This window comes from Micropterus salmoides, unplaced genomic scaffold (genome assembly GCF_014851395.1).
Source record: "Micropterus salmoides isolate LMB-PRFRI ecotype aquatic unplaced genomic scaffold, ASM1485139v1 Ms_hic_scaffold_22, whole genome shotgun sequence".
In the NCBI taxonomy this organism is placed as follows: Eukaryota; Metazoa; Chordata; class Actinopteri; order Centrarchiformes; family Centrarchidae; genus Micropterus; species Micropterus salmoides.
The window spans coordinates 12674041-12691808 of record NW_024041373.1 but is presented as its reverse complement, the minus strand read 5'-3'; the positions used below and the strand labels follow the sequence as shown (position 1 = coordinate 12691808).

The window sequence follows — 17768 nt, the reverse complement described above, 5'->3', positions numbered from 1 at the left end:
GTACATGAATTATTTATTTATTAGCAAAATCACTGCAGGGAGACTGAGGCATGTTTTATTTAGGGTGTCACAGGTCAGAGCTGTCAGTCTTCTTTATAGATATAGCTGCAGATATATTACGGTTGTCAGCCTCCTTGTTAAATAGTTTTTTTTTCTTTTGTTGTTTGTTCTTCGCATCAGGCTTCTTATTACAGTTTTTCTCAGTTGCTTTAGTACATTTCTCAGATCTGAAGTTCTCAAAACTGCGTGTTCATCCCCCACATCATCTCGTCACTTGTGCACATCATAAAAGCAATTTCTCATTGTTTTGAACAAATTGCAAATGCTTTGACACATTGATGCAAATGATTATGTACAATTGTCTGCTGTTTCCTACATTATCGATTGGTTATGTCATGCTGATCACAATGCATTATACCAGTTCTCTGTTGAACAGTCTTAACCCCCAAAACATCTAGGCAATAGTTCGTTGCTTATGTCACTACATGCAAAATGGCTGAACAAGTTGTCAAAATCAAAGTTAAATAAAGTCACACTTTATTGTCATTCTTCGCATTCAAGTATACAGCTGAACAAAATGTTCTTTGGTACAGACTATGGTGCATAGACAAAATAAGAGTAGACAACAACAAATCACAACATACAATAACAGTTGCAACACAGCCCTCAGACCATTCACCCGATACACAGAATACCATACGCTGTGAACAGTAACAATACACAGTGAGCAGTTAATAGTGCAGTCTATATAATATACAACAGTAGATGTAATTTATATACTTATATGTGTTTGTGCGATTATATAGAGAGAGAGAGGGAGAGAGAGAGACAGAGAGAGATTGTCTATATCTGTCAATCATATTTTTGATACATGTCTATAATTGATGAAGATATCCACATCAACCTAAGGAGTGTTTCACATGTTTACATTTATAATTTTATCATTTCTTCAGTTGTGCAATGCCGTGCTGTAAAACAGTCCTTCCTTTTTCTTTTCTGTATCACAATGACATGGTCCGTCAACAAATTATAGTACGGACAGTAAAAATTTAACTGTGAATCCTGTCCAGTCTCTTGCAATGTATAACATATAATAAAGTGAGATGACATATTGACATATTGTCATCAAAACCTTAGCCATAGTTTACATTAGAAAACTCTTACAGAGTACACTGTTATATTGATAACATGGCTAAACATTTTGACTATCTTGTTCGTAAACAATGACACAAGGACTTGTCATTTTGATGGCACTGACATTTTCAATGACATGTACTTTTGAGAGATTTTGCTTTTGAGAGACCGATGATTTTGAGCAAGTTATGGGCTTTTGCAGGTAATCTGCTGTGTTGCGCTGTTTGTTCGATATTTTTGGAGAAATGCATTTACTGTTTTGCAAATGTTAGGGATGATTTGAGAAATGTACCAAAGTGAGTGAGAAAAACTGTAATGTGGAAGACATATGTCGTGAGTGAATGTCCATTTCTGCAGCTGTTCCAAGAAAAGTCAACAGTGTTTGACTTTTGGATGCCAATTGAAAGAGGACACCAATTATTTGGCTTGTATTTGAAAACTGAGATGATGTATGTGGCCTTGTGTCCATTCTGTGGCCTGGTGGTTAGACGCCTGCATATATACGTCTGCCCTTTCCTGACAGTGGCCAGCAGGGTTACTGGGGAGTTGTAATACTCATGCCCTAACTCTTCTCTTCGGGTCAGGATAACTACCTCATTGCCAATTGTGTCGCTTGCCCATAACTGGCAAACATGTATCGTTATGTCATATATGAATCATGTGATTTGTGTTTTCATATTGACAGACTGTTTTTGTTTTTGTTTATTTCCTAGGCTGACAAAGAATGTCTCAAAGGAGATCAGGTACTTGTATTAATTTAATATTGTTTTCTCTGAAAATATCTCAGCATTCTGTATTCTTTAGTTTGTGCTTTTGTTTTCTTGTAAACATAAATCTTTATTTGCCACATTCAGGGCCCTCGCGGTGACAAAGGAGACAAGGTAACAAATAAATCATCACATTTAAGTAGAGTTTTTCTTGTTGGATAAAGTGCACATATATACTCAGGCAATCAAGCACAACTACTAGGATCAACAAGCGATTATTGAAGACCCATAAGCATATCCTTGCACAAGAACTTCAAAACAAAATCATGACACAGCATATTACTTGATTAACTTGCTAATAGTTCCTTACGGAGATTCTGTGTAGAATAAAGGGATGAATCTCTGATCAACCGAGGCTGCAAATTGCCTATTAGGGGGTTGTGGAGGCGTCACCTAGAAACTGTTCATGATTAAGAATGGAAACTATAGCTGAACGTGCTCACTTCTATCTATTCAAGCAATTTTAACCAAGCTAATGCTGTCTTTGCTATCACTGCAAATAAGCCCGCTAGTTATCCACTGGTTCCATGAGAACATGTGGCACAAACATCTGTCTGCATCAGTCTTTACAAGAAGCAAGCCATAATCTCTCCCTGCAATGCCAAACGAATGTAGCACCCAATTCACTATATGATACATGTCCTTTCCCCAGGGAATGGCTGGGGTGCCAGGTCAGCCAGGGGAACCAGGCAAAGAGGGCAAAAGGGTGAGTAAACAGAAGCAGTACACCAGTTGTGTGGCCTGGCTAGTGGGTGTATTGACTGAGAGGACCTGGTCTGGGGAAAGGCCAAACAGCAGCTGAGTGGCTGTTGTTGTTTTTTTGGGGTAGGCGAAGACGATCTGTTGCAAAGGGACTGCGCCGGGCCTGCAAAGAGAGAAGGGGAGGCGTGGGCTTGTTGTATGACAATTAATGAATGGGCTTCATGGTCAAGGGGTCACACACACTCACAGTATGACTGGCAGCACACATGGTTAAGTCTCACTGGGTGAATGTGGTGGACTGTATTCAGTTTCCTAAGAGGCCAGCTTGATTTAGGATTTAGACAATGTCCATGACTGGATCAAGTGAAACATTACACCACATTTATTTATTTGCCACCTCTGATTGTAATAACTGTGGTTAGGAATACATGTGTCAGTAATGTAATGTCTAAATCAGAAGTATGCGTTTATAGTACTGCAACATTGTTAATTCAGGACAACTGCTTTTCAAAGCTTTGTAAAATAAAAACTCACCGTTTTTGTGGGAACAAATGCCATTATTCAGAGGTTAAGTACTTTCAATCCATGTGTGGTGTTCTGGCATTAGCTGAAGATTGCCACACAGCAAGAATGTTATTGTTCCTTGACATCACAGCTGAACGGCAGTCTTCAAGGACAGGTGGAGAGAGTGTCCTTTTTAATTGTCTTGGTGTGAATACCTTTGCCTGTGACACCGTGATCAAAAATAGGCTGTTCTGACGACTTGAGTATGCCTGTTTGTCAGACAGAGAATGGTCATAAAACAGCAGGAAAACATTTGGCTCCTCTGCAGCAAAATATAAAATATATAGCAGGTTGAGCTGTAGAGCACCCATAAGTAGGTCAGGCAAATGTTCTTTTCAGATTAAGCAAGAGCCAAGATGATGCACAATACTCCTGACATCTGGACACAAGTATCTCAAGAATTCCACCGTTCTGTGTGTGAATACATTCAAACTCAAAACTTGTTCCAATAACATTAACAATTTATGACCTATCATCGGTTGTATTTCTCAATGGATCATTTCCCACAATGCATGAAGTAACCGACTCTATTTTCAGCTAAAGTATTCGCGGTCAACAAAAGTGAGCTCAGAGGCTGGTGCAGATGCTTTTTTGATGCTGTTGTCTCTCTACCTCATTAGTTAGGTGTTATTTTATACCTAACCCGACTTAAAGAGGGACGGCGTGTCAGAGAAATCAATTATGCTGTGCACCTTTCTTCTGGAATACAGTTTGATGATGGATCTTTCAATCATAATTGGTTTTGAGGAAATAGAAAGTCACTCTGCGTTTGATGTTGTGGGTTCTTGGTTTCCTATATACCCGTAATATTTCTTGCAGTTGTCATTTCTTTGAAGATTTTGTAGGTAAAACCGCCATAGGGCTTTGAACTGGTCATTTCAGACTGTCTGCTGTTGTTGTTGCTGAAGACACAGTTCTGATCTATTAATACTCTGTCTTTGATGACTGGCTGACTGTTAATGTGCTAAGGTTTCTGCTTATTCTTAGCTCGAGGAGTCACATGTTTCCTCGAGGCTGTTGACCAACCTGTGTTTCTGCAGTTTGACAGCCTATTTTAAGAAGGTGGACATGTATCATTATCAGGGGCTCGCTAGTGGCCAGCTGATACAGCTAGAGACTCTCACCCAATTAGCAACTCTTGTCCATGCTTGCAACTTACTGGTTTCACTAAAAGCCATGGCTGCTTTACAAATGATGTAGAACATCTTGACATAGACTGACCACTCTACAACCTTCATACGATAGCCGGAAGTGGAAAGCTTTCATAAGGCCTTAGATTCAAGCCAGGCCATCCTTCACACTGTCTACTTCAATTTATTCTTGAGGAAAAGATGACCACTCTAAGCTATTTAGATTTACTTCAAGGAGATGTGAAGGGCATTGTAGTGGGGAGAGGAATGATGCCATTTGCTCTGATCCTTCTCTGAAGCTTAAAGCAACATATGCAAGAGATGATATCAAGGGCAGTCACCAACCTCTCCTGTGACCCCATGTCTAACATTCACAGAATCTTGATTTTATGTTATTAACTTGATGGATGGCTAGTTCTAGTTTGTCAGGGTAGAGGTAAGGGGGCTAGGAATTTATGACAATGTATTGCCCCCACATTACACATTGCCATTAATAGTAATGTGAATGGCTTGGTTTTATCTATTATGGATGGCATTGACACAGAATGGCAGGCAAAGAGTAGGACTTTGGGATTCAGTGGCATGGTACAGCACATTAAAAAAAAAAGATTGGGAGCACCAGTAAAAAGGATGTGTCCCTCTCGCTGTGGTGTGCTAAAATTTTCATCAGGCGCTGCAATAATGCGCTAAGCCTTGAGTTGTCATTGTAGACCGGCCCTGTCCCACACAGGTCGAGGAGGCAAAAGACATGCAGGCTGAAGGGAACAACCTTGGAATTGTTGTAGTCATTTGTAAGCCAGGAGTTAGGTGTGCTCATACAGCATGCAGTGTCTGCCTGACACCCATCTACAAGTATGAGGGACTATATAATAAAGTTGTGTGCATACAAACGTGATGTGGAATTTGGAGGCAGAAAGCGTCGCAAAAGTACCAAATGACATCATTTTGCATGCTTCAAATAATACTGAAAACCTACACACTGCTTACTTAATGCCAAAATATACAGAAACACAGCGGCAAGCTTGGTTTATTAATGTCATGCCGAGTCTTCCCAGCATTCTCTGTTTTGGTAGGTGGCTAAGGGCTGTGAGTGGGTTCAGTGCAGACATAGGTTCATCTCTTCTATAGTAGTAGGCTTCTGTGGATTAATAAATAATCACCTTAAGAAATCCCCCATTACAAGGTGGGTCTTGGAGTTTTAATCCACCACATTAAGCTTTATTAGCTGTATAAATGTACCTGTATAGAAAAATAAGTCCTTGCTAAATATAAGTCACTGACAAATGTCATGTTGATTACCTTACTTTTCTATGGAAGCTGTGTGATGTTGTCATACATAATGGACTGGCATTTGTTCCAATTAAATGCATTTGGGCCATTTTAAAATCATTATAAATAGATAGATTTTCTCTACACATAGATTGATAAATGATGCACTATTTTCTTTGATACATTTTGCAGAATGCAAATAATGCAAATGCAAAGCATTTGAAATCCCCTTTAATCAGTTGAGGACCTCTACTGTGTCAGGGACTCCTTGAGTCCCGCTTGGGAAAATGTACATCTGACAGATGTGCTGCACAGTGTTTGTTCTTATTACATGTAGCTGTACTAGTGCAGAGATGATGAAATTCCAGCAAGCCCTAGAGGAAGCAGAACAGTGCAACTGCTCTGTCTACGGATGTGTTCTCTTCAAATGAATTATGCAGTGTAGATCCTCTTACTGATTTATTCTTTTATTTATTTAAATCTAGTTAGTTGGTTGTTTTATTTAGTTATTTTGCTTAGAAAAGCAAGTAGTTGGCACAGTTGGCAAGTTATATGGATTGGTAGCTGGTCAGATGCATCTGCAGAAGTAAGCATGCAGGTGTCTTTTATTGTGCATGAGGTGAAGAGAGCTTTGTAATCTTTGATGCTACAAAGAATTTACCATCAGGTAAGATGTGACATTCTCAATTGACTCCCTTCAGGTTGTCTCTAGTGTCTCTCTCAGCTGGGGATGTGGGTGGATGACATGATGCCACATGAGATGCCTGCCTCATATGTCATGGAGATAAGAGAGGACAAAAGTTGCAATGAAGGTGAAAAGGCCTGGAGACCGTTGATAGCCAGGTCACACAAGATGACCTAGTGGATGGAAAAAGACATTAAACGAGAGACTTTTAATCTTGTAGGAATCATTTTCTCAACATAAAACCACAGATAAAAGAATCCACCCAGACTATTGATGGCTATTGGAGAAACATTACAGACTGGAGCTCTAAGATATGGCAGGACTTTGATTTTATTAATAGGTTATTCCTTCTACACTGAATCAGCTTCCCCTCTCAGCCTAATACAGTAGACCCATTGTGTTCACTATTTACAGTGTCTGACAAATCAAGAATTATCTATCTATTTATCTTAGACAAGCAGCAGCATGAAGCCTTATATATGTGTACTTTTCATACAATTATATATGAGTAAAGTTATGAGACTTCTCAGACATATGATCCTTATGCCGGAAGTTGAAGGAAAACAAGGAACAACATTGGTGTAAATGTGTTATGTTCTCTTGTTGGTTGTGGATGGGAAGACAGTTTCTCAGTAAATTCCCCTCCAGTTACATGGGAGAGATTTTATTTAAGTTGTGATTGCGTATCTCAAAACTTCAACTACTGTCACACTCGTCAGCTGTCAGCACTTCGGATCATGTGATTGCACAGTCCCGGATCAATGCATGTCAGTAATTGTACCACAGACACACTTTCAGTTTTCACTTGTGTCAAAACTTTTAAACAATGTAACTAACGTCTACAACAGCTGCCTGGGCACTTTAAAGTGGCATGGATATAATCTGTCAAAACAGTAGAAAAGATCATCTGTCTTGTCTGTGTTTGGCAACTGGACTGGTCCACATTTCCAAAGAAGAGGGAGGTAATTGCTGTCTTTTGGGAGTGATAGTGGTGTTTACATTTTCCATTCAAGCCCTGTGCTGAATGACTGAGACAGCTGTCTATAAGTCCCGACAAAAGGAACAGACATATTTTCTCCATATTTCCCTTCTTCACCCTCATGCTAACATATGCCTCAAAGGTTGTCTTTCCACCGAATGCTAAACTAGAGGTCAAATGTTTTCTCCCAGACCAGGGAACAACTATACAATCTTGCACTTATGTTATTTTCTCTTTTACCAAAGTGTTGGTCGTTTTCTCCCAGCACAAGACACATGATGCTTGTGCTTGACTGGACCATGTGTAAATATGAAAGTATGTGTGTGTGCAATTTTTCCATGGAGCAAGGAATCGTTTTAACAGGGCACCAATATCTTACTGCGACTCTCTATTGGATGGCATAAGGCAGGTACAACGAGGTCAAAACATTAGTGTCAGATTAGATACAATAACATTCATCTACTTTAAAACTAAATCTATGTATCCTCGTCGCATACTTAATAGCTTTTGTCATTTAACCTAATTTGGTTTGAAAAAGTAATGCCGCTCTCTGAAAGCCCAATGCATGCTGTAACTGGAATTTAGATGCCTCTCCTCTACAGGGCCGAGCAAATGTTGTTTTGAGATAATTGGGCCACCACAGTATATATAATATTCATATTATATCTGATGGACTTGGCTCAGGTTCATTTGGATCAGTCTGTGTGTCTGCAGAGACCAAAGCAGGCAGTGACAGTGATAGGGAAGGAGTTATGGTTCGGTTTGTGGTGACTGGAACATTTGGCAGCGGTTTCCTGCTCCATAGGTGGAGGCAGACATGAACAGCGATGCAACTGTAACAGACTGTTGACCTCTACCAGAGCACCTGCAGGGCGAGATTATTAAGTAACGAGTCCCTGGTGAGAATACCAGCCTTCCTGCCAGAAGTTCTCCATGGGAGGCTGCCGCTGATTTGGGTGATAGAGTAAATGCATGAAATTACAGCAGCTATTTGATTGAAGCCATGCCTTTTGTTGTCCAGTTCTGTACAAAGCTATAGTAAAGATTCACATTTTTTGTTGGCTTTGTGTGATGTTTTGCTGTTTTTTGAACGGCCTTGAGTCGGTTTTGATCTGGTATGCCACTGATCTGTTTAATATGCTTTGATATCTTACTGTAATATATTCACATTTACAGTGAAGATAAAGAAATTATAAATCATGGCTAAAGGCAAATGTTCTGTTAATTTAACTGAGACTACTTTTTCCAACAGGAATGGATCATCTTGACACATTTTGCACATCTTCAGTCATTTTGTGGTACATTTAAAAAAAATATTTAAGAATAATTACAAACTGGAGTAAAATCCAGCATATCTCATATGTAGACTTTCATATTTATGCCTGTTAAACTTATTTATCATATGCTACTACATATCCACACATAGCACATACAAAAGAGCTGCAATAGTATATTTAACCATTGCGACACAGTTGGTGATCATATTTATGGTCTGTGTTTAAATACAGTAGTGTGATGTACATATGTAGTTACAGTTTTGGCCCGACCTGTCGAAGCTCAATGGCAGAGTAACATGGAGAGAAGAATTTACAGGTCAGCAGGGCTCGCAGCTGAAATTTTATGGCAAGATTTACACCCAGTGCGATTTTACAAGCAAGGGGAGGATTCGTTAACCCTTTGTTGAACAAAATGGAACACGTCATTCCTCTCTCTCGCTGTCCAAATTCATACTGAGGAAATCCAGAGAGCCACTCTTTGACACCTGTATTACACCAGGAGGTAGCCCGTTTGCCCAGTGCACCAGGCAATTAATCTTGTCAATGTCAAGTGCATTGGGAGGGAGGATGAAACAAAGATTTGACCTGATTGGCTGTGAAAAGGTCTCACATTAGGGCCCAGTTGGGAAAGAGGAAGGGGACAAGGGAAGCATTTGGCACATGCAAGGACAGATGCACAGAGCTTTGATTTATCTGTCTGACTCGCGTCTTTCCCAGAGAGCCTCAGTATGGCTACATCCATGGGTGTCCAGAATAAACACACATTAATTGGCCAATTAATTACAGGGACGAATACAGGGGGCAAGACTTTGAGAGGGCCGCTTTGATTGCACATTGTTCACTGGCTTTTATATTTTGAGTGTGTATGTATACGTGTAAAAAGCCGATGTTCAACAAGGGGTAATGTAGGTCAACACATCCTCTGAGCATTAGATAGGTTTGCTATAGTTGGCCAGAGCATGGCCTTCATTCACACATCTACAACCTCGCGACTTTCTGAGGAGACAGAGCTCTACCACACAGCAGGGACACTGCAAGCATTAGACGTGTCCCTGCTGCACCGGTGTCAGAATTCATCAGGGCCCGGCATCCCCGTGGCCTGTGTCCAATACCTCTCCAACATTTTTAAATGTTGTTTCAATGTCTGCCAGGTCATAGCAACCGTAATGGAGTGTCAGGTGTCAGATAGGGTCAGCTGAACTGCATTCACTCGACTCATTGAGTTATATCAGTGCACAGGAGGTGACTGGCCCCGGTGACTGTTCCAGGTATCGTGGTCCATGTCATGGGCTTCAGTCATCCAAACAACAGGATTTGTCTGGCTCCAAACAGTCTAGTAATATACAAAGACAGTCTCCTGGCATTTTAGGTCTCTTAAAGGAAGAGACAGAGAGTTTGAGAAATCCTGAGAATGTAAATGCTGGATGCTTGGATTGAAGCATGCACAGAGTAAGGTCTATCTGTGTCTGGAGTTACCTCGGCCAAGGGGAGGGAGGAAGACACAGAGTGCAGGAGGAGGGAGACTGGACGGGGAGGAGATGTATCCCTGAACACTGCAGAACACAAAAGCATGGTAGTGGGAGGCTGCATCACTTACAGCACACCGTTACAGCCTGCCAACCATATTCTGATTCTTCACACTCTCATCCTGCCCGCAACCAATTTAGATACATTCATCTGTGTCCACTTTAATGGCATGCCAGGGAGCAGCGCATTTACAGTGGTCTGATATTATACAGATGGTAGTGTGTGGGACCTTAGTGTAATCTGTTATGTGTGGTGAGTGATATGAAGCATAAGACTCACCGAGGGCTGCAGTACCCGGAGTGAGCGCCCTGTGGATCTTTGCACAGTGGATTCTCTCTGACCTCAAATATTTGATTTGTAAAATGAACCAGGGGTTTATTCAAAGTAGATTTTCAGCCTCTCCTATTCACTTGTTGGATAATGCATTAATGAAACACTCTGTATCTGTAAACATAGGACGGGAGCAATCTGCTCCGGATGAAAAATATGGCCAAAAGTCCAGATGAGACTATGAAATTTCTAAGAGCCAAGACTAATAACAGCATGCATTAGGAGATGAGAACATTCAAGAGGCAATACCGGCCCAGTGAGGAGCCAATGCAGTAGGCACCGAGCTTGCAAGGAAACACTGCACAGACATTCAGCTGATAGGTGGGAATTGAGCTCGGAGTTTTATATAGATTTATCATCTTCACCACATAAAAATGCAAATTCAGATAATATCATCAGCCCTCTCTCTTCTCCTTAAGAGTTGTTAAAGTCAATGAGCTCTTAAAGCTCATCGCTGAAGACGTGGTAGAGACGTGGCTGTTGTAAAAAAGCTGTTCTGAGGCTCCCTTGAGACTGCCTTAGCTTAGTTTCCATAGACATCCACTGTCTGCATTTCCTGTGTTTGCCTTTGGCTCTAGTGTTTGCATGCTGTGGGAGCAGCATGCAAAGTGAGATTTCAAAGTTTGCTGAAATAGCCCTGTAATGGTGATTTTAAGAAATGATATGTTCTATGACTAGGTACCCTTGTAATGCCACCTGTGTCCCTTTGTATTGTGTGGCAGTTGAAAAGAGGCATACTGCTGTATGAAAATTATTGTCACTCTCTCTCACTCTCGTACAGCTTCTTGCTCTCATCTATTTCCTTCTTCTCTCATCGTTGCAAGCCCTCTACAGAAAAATCTCCTTTACGGTATTCAGTGCCTAATTGCCAGACTGCCTAATTAGGGATGTTACCCAACACACATCATACATTCATGCATTGAGGACATCTATCCTGTCTCATAGAGAGCTTACAGTCGCCTCATTGCTCTGGCCCCTGCCATGTACAAAATTTGTGATGAAGCTAGTTTGCCATCTAGTGGCACATGTACAAATCAACATTTAGTCACATGGGATCTATGATTGAGACTCTGTGAGGAAAGCCTTCATGGAAAGCTTTAGCCACAAGACTATAGGTGCAATCTTGGCCAGCTGAGCTGTGTCTTAAGTCGGCTGCAGTGTCAGCCATCTCTTTATACGTCCCTGAATATTTAGATGGCTGGGAGTTAAAGAGAGCATTGTGTGCCAGTCAGAATGGTGAAAAATGCTAAGCTGCATTTGAGCCCCTGCCAGGCAGCTGTCGGCTTTGCCGTTCTCTTCCTGCCCCGGCCGCTCCTCTTAACCCTCAGTAAACAACTGGAACAAATCCTATTTTATTGAGGCTTTTACCAAGTGCAAGGGATCTCTGCAAGCACCAGTGCCCAGGCATTTTCTGAGCTTGTGCAGTGTCCTAAGATGGCATCCAGCGAGGGCAGTCAGAAGTAGGGAATTTGCACTGTCTGTCTCTAATTGGATCCTTAATCAGTAGCAGGTGAGGCCGCATCTCTGCAGTGTGTTTTGTGGCATTTCAAGCAAGCAGTATAATTGATGTTTACCTCAGAAGCGTTGATAGCTAATTTGACACAGTGAAAATTGGTTTGGTGAGAATTCTGTCAACTGCAGCACGAGGAGCTGCATAGTTGTTTTGAATTCACTGAATATTTGTCCCCTTCTCCCACTGATACTCAGCTGATATTGTGAAGCTAACGCCCAGAAGCAGCTGGGCTGATATAAGAAAATAATATTAATCTAGATGAAGCTGAGAATGTGCCAATTGGCTAGTTCTTCTTCTTATAAAGTAGAGAATCACAATGAACAAGTATCCTATAGATTTTTCTGGACTTTTCTGCTCTCTATTTGGAAAAAACAACATTGGAGTGTATGTAATGTTCAATTAATTCTCGACGTATTACATAATAATTGAGACACATACTGTAGGAGCTAAACATGGTATTTTAGAGACCTTTTGTGTATGCTTTATGTAGTTTTTTTCCTAGTATTGCTGATATCATGGTTGGTATGGTTTTTAAGGGACAAACTAGAAAATATTTGCAAGGGAAAAGGATGACATTTCAGAATTAATTACAGAATTAATTAGATTTTGCTGGCGGTGTGAGTAATTGTGTGTATCTGAATCTGGATGTAACTCTCAGTTTGACCGAAGAAATGAGAGGGTTCGGTGCATCTGGTTGTCTCAGTCCTTTTTTCCATGTTTGCCAGGCCAGGAGCAGACAAGCATCTTCACCTGGGAATAAATATTGTGACATTGGTCTTTTACTTCGGCCTGTGTGTGTGCATGCAGCCAGTGCACATTTGTTGGTCTGTGTTTGTGTCTTTTTTGGGGGGTGTGAATACAGAAATTCACACTCCCGGATGTCCATGTGTATGTGTATTTTATGCCAGTCCATTTCCAGATCGTCCTTTCAATGCTGGCGTGGAAAGATGGCTTTTTTGTCTTTGGCCCCTTACTGTACTGCTATAGTATACCTTACACACAGACAACAATCACAGAAACTCCATACTACTTACTCTTTGTTCTATGTGAATTGTTAAACAACATGAGGATATTGTGATGGTTTATCATCATTTTGTACACATTTGTTTACCAAGCAAATGCAGCTGCTGCTCATAGGCCACATAGTCAGTTCCAGTTAAATGGAGTACAGCAGTTAGACAAAAGGCTCAGGTGGCCTGAGTACATGTCCCCAGAGGGGACAGCTCAGGCAGAAAGAGTGGGAGTGGCATGTGAGTTTTTCAATCAAGAAAAGGTCATCACTTCCATGAGCTACATAACACTGTCGCAGACCAACTTGGATTGGTATAATGTCAGATAGTTTTCCCTTCAAGACATTAAACTTCTGTGTCACACATGAGACAGGAAGAGGAAGGAAAAGAAGCATAGTAAAGATTTCTGGTGATTAGTCGGTTATAAGCCTGCTAAAGTTGGTATCAGGGGCCTAACCAGGTTACAGTTGGCTAAAAGTGAAGGTTTGGATGAAAAAGTGATTATGTATGTAATTGTTACTTAGTGGATAAAAGAAGGTGTCAAGGCCAAACCCTCACTAAAATGGGCATATTGCGGTTCCGGCAAATACATAACAGTTCAAATTTGGATGTCAAAGTGAAAACAGAATGGATTTATAATGTAGTAGAGAATGAATGTCATTAGAAAAAAAAGGAAGGTCACTTCAGTGCTCCAGTGGCCTTGATCGTTTTTACATAGAGAGGCAAATGAGCAAAAATCAAAGATGCAATATTGTGTTTGAAATACAAGAACACTTCACATTGTTAAAATGAGTTTAAATTGATTTACCTGCCAATAGCTATCCATGCATATAAAAAGGATAAAACTGCTGGTCATTTTGTCCCTCTGTGTTGTCAGGTTTGAGTTGGGTCCTGTGGTGTTCATTTCAGAAGGTTCCTCCAGCTTATCTACTGACCCCTCTTGACAGGGGCATTTTTCAGGTGGATTATGTAGCTTTCTGATGGTATATCTGCTTTATTGCTCAAAATGCATCACGTTCTGGTCTCTCCATTTTATGCCGCAGTGTTATCCCAGCATGGGTAGTCGGACATGGAATGTCTCAGAGAACATGTTGACATTTGGGATAAGGATTATGGAGTCATCATAAAGAGTGCCTCTGCTGTGTGTCACTGTCGCTGTTGACTTTGCTCTCAGATCGGGGGCTTGTGTGGCAGGACTGAGCCAGGCCCTGTGTCTGTGCTTTACTTTTACACTTTACAACTCATGGCAGAGTTGACGCCAGTCGAGGCTGGGATCTATGTGGATTAAGTCAGAAGTTCAAAATACGCTGAGTCTACTGAGGACTCCTCCTTACCCCAGCTCAAACATGCACTCACTCTATCTTTACCACTGCCATTATTAAATTAGTTGTTAATGGAATGCTTTTCACACATCTGTTACATGGTTTGCAGGTTTTTTAGAGTTAAACAGATAAATAGTACATGTGAATATGTGTTTGGTCTTGCCAGCCCATCTTTCATTTACTCGAGAAGCTAGTTCATCTTTCACTCCGACTCTCTCCTTTCCTCCGCTCCACAATCCCTTCATCTTTCTCCACTTCCTTCCCTCCGTCTCGTCCCTCAATTCCTTCATTGCCTTCCTCTATCTCTCCCTCCCTCTAATCTACTGCAATGACCTGAAGGAAGGCTTCACACTGCAGCGCTCAAATAATAATCAAGCACTAGGATGTTGTCAAATTTATAGGATAGTGAGCGTTGCATAGCAACAGAGATTGCCGGGGTGATCCAACAGGCGCTGGAAGTTGGGTAAGGGAGAAACAGGGCGAGTGACAGGAGAAGGAAGGAGGGATGGCAAGAAAAACAGGAGACAGGAGAGGGATGAGATGAGTTATTATTCAAGTTATAATTATCATCATGTTGACATATTTCACTATGGCATTTTGGCATACATATGTGGTGGTGTCAGGTTTAAAAGTGACTTGAACATAGCAGAGCAAAATAGCCATGTAACTGATGTTTCAAGTCCAGTTGCAGGCTGCTCGTTGCTCTTGCTAAAATCTTCATACATCAAGGAAAACATTTGTTTTGTTTTGTCGTCCCTCATTTCTCTGATGTTTCACATTATCTCACATTTCTTTTCTTTCTTTCTTTGGTTTTGAAATCCTTAGCTTCGGTTTCCTGTTCATCCTTGTTGCCTAGAGACTGCTTTGGACTGCATGTCACCTCTGACACTTATCTTTCTTCTGGTGTTGTGTCTACCTCCTTCACCAGAAAAGCAAAAAAAAAAGCTTTGTATTAAGTCTAGAATTCTTGGAATTTGCTTGGAATCTGGGATATGAACAGCAACATAATTCTTAAACTAGAAAACAATCATCATCATCATCATTTGTACACCTGTACTGTTGATAGTAACAACATACTGATGTTTTTTAGCATCACCTGTTTCTTCACTGCTCTCTGAGGTGAAATTAAAAATGATTTTTTTTTAGCATTTTCAGTTAATACAATGTTTTGTGTTGGTGTGGTGTCAGAGACTGACTTCTTACCTGAAGGACATTTATTATTTCAGTAATGTAAATGTGCTTATTATTGCTTATTATTAATGACTGCAGTTGTTTCGCTTAAATACTCTATATTCATCAGGAAAGGCTGATGCAACATGAACACAAATCATAATTAACTAATGTAAAAGCTGAATACATCAAATTATGTTTTTTGTCTTTGCAGAAAAAAAGTAGATATTGTCTTTGTGAACACTCTCCACATACAAATGGAAATACATCAATTGGTATCAAAGTTAGTCTTTTAGCTTGTTGCCAAAAGCATTTATTGTTCTCTGCAATGACAACACACCAACAAACAGTTTTTAAAGTAACTGAAGAAAAACTGCTCTAACATGCCTGAACATGAATTAATTGACCTCATTTCAAGTATCACTTTTGCAAAAGTCTAGCAGGTCCACACATTTAGAATTGATCAAATCATTGACATGCCATTAACACAGAATTCAACTAAGAACCCTGAATTTAATCATCTGAAACACTTCACATGCTTGAGCTAACTGTTGCTGTCGTATTTGGGTGCTCATGGGCACTACGGTGGTTGCTGGCATCTTGATTATCTCAGTATTCCACAGCCAGTGTGTCCCTTCAGAGGCAGTTACCTTGTTGTGTCACCAGCAGGTGTTTCAGTTTGGAGAGTCAACTGAGTGCAAATGGCAGCTGTGCCATCGTAGCTGGGCAGCTAATTATTTCTTGTCACTGTGCACAGATTTGTTGGGGATGGCGTGTTAAGTGTCAGTCTAACCCTAAGGTCAACTGGTATAGTCTTTTTAATGGATTGCTTTATTGTGGAAATGATTGTCTAGGCTGTTGGTGTTTCTAAATATATTGAATGAATATGTTATCAAAGAAGAGAAACTCAACATAGACAACCCCAACTCCCAAAAAGTTTATCTACACTCACCTTACTCAGCTACACATAGTTAATACTGAGTGGTGTCTTTACCCGGCTTATGTCAATGAGGGTGGACAAAATATTACACACCTCTCAGTATATGTAATATTGTTTTGCAGCACCACAAACTACAGCCTCAAAATGACCATAAAGTTCATTCAATACTTCTCTACATCAGATTCCAATAAAACTGAACATTGTATTTATCATAAATGTAGGATTTATAGCAGGGCCATTGTGTTACAATTCATTAGTTCTAGGTAGGTTTACCTGATAAACTGGAAAGTCAGTATTAACCCAGTGTGACTACTGTATAAGCAATAAAGGCAGTAATCCACAATATGTTAGTATTTTGTTGTGAGCAGAATGCAATACAGAAGTATATTTTTTGAAATGTAGGAAATGTTTCCAAAAAAGGAGTCCTAAGCAAAATCAGACCATCACCTACCACAACTTGTAGGGTACTGTGCCAGTGAGCTTTAATAATAAGGAGTTAACCCCAGATGCTTATTTGGTTGTTCTGACTTAATTTGTTTAAAACTCAGATCTAGAGAGCCACTACTTATTTTGATGATAATATGCAAATACATGGACATAAAATTAGTATCCACTTTGGTGTTAAAAGAGTTTTAAGGGCAGATGTGCGGAAATAACATTGACAACTGCATAATTCACTACCTGCTTGGAATAATAGCATATGAAATATTCATTAGCTAAATTACTTATCTATGTAATCTGCTTTTGTTGTCGAGTTCAGGGGAGAAAGGGCAGCAGCTGGGGCTAGGACTAGAACAAACAGCCTGATCTTTTTGCAAGCGTAGCAATGATTCAGTGTCAGCCTATTCATTATCAGTGAAAGAGGAAAAATAACACCATTCACAGTCACCAAAACGCTGTTTGTGAGAAATAGACCTTTTACACAAAAGCGATGTGTTTTGAATCTAAATATAGCACCCTGGATCCTGGCACGAGCACTCGCTGAATACTTTGGCTGCCACTCTGACTGCTCTTCTTTTCTTTTTTTTTACAAAGGTAACCAAAAACAATTATATTTCAAAGAGGTTAATCCAATGCAGTATAATGTCACACATCAACACAAGTCAACATCTTCCGGATCTTCTCGACGTAGCACTCATTCATGCGCACAGTAAAGCATGTTGCCTCGGAGCTACATTAGCACATAATCAAAAGACGCTGGCCAGGGCTTTGTTGGTACATCAAACAGCATGAACAGAGGAAAGCGCGCAATTCCCAACGCTTGACACGCACTTGTTGCACTGTATCATTGTTAAGGTTAATATTTACTGTGCTACACCTTGGCTTCTCCTGTTTTCATAATCCTGTAATCTGTGGACGACAAACAGAGAAACACAAGCAGCATATGAGCATGAGCGCACATGCAAACAGATGATTAAAAGCAATAGCTCTTGGTGAAGTTCCTTCCTT

At 40.4% G+C, this 17768-nt stretch overlaps 1 protein-coding gene across 1 annotated transcript in view; it reads left to right on the top strand.

Annotated features, from left to right (window-relative positions):
* LOC119917672 (collagen alpha-1(XIX) chain) overlaps nt 1–17768 on the top strand; it is a 99122-nt gene that overhangs the window by 33208 nt on the left and 48146 nt on the right. Inside the window, exons 14-16 of the mRNA XM_038738094.1 lie at nt 1848–1877; nt 1989–2015; nt 2554–2607. Coding sequence (XP_038594022.1) covers nt 1848–1877; nt 1989–2015; nt 2554–2607 — 111 coding nt within the window. The remainder of the gene's footprint in view (nt 1–1847; nt 1878–1988; nt 2016–2553; nt 2608–17768) is intronic.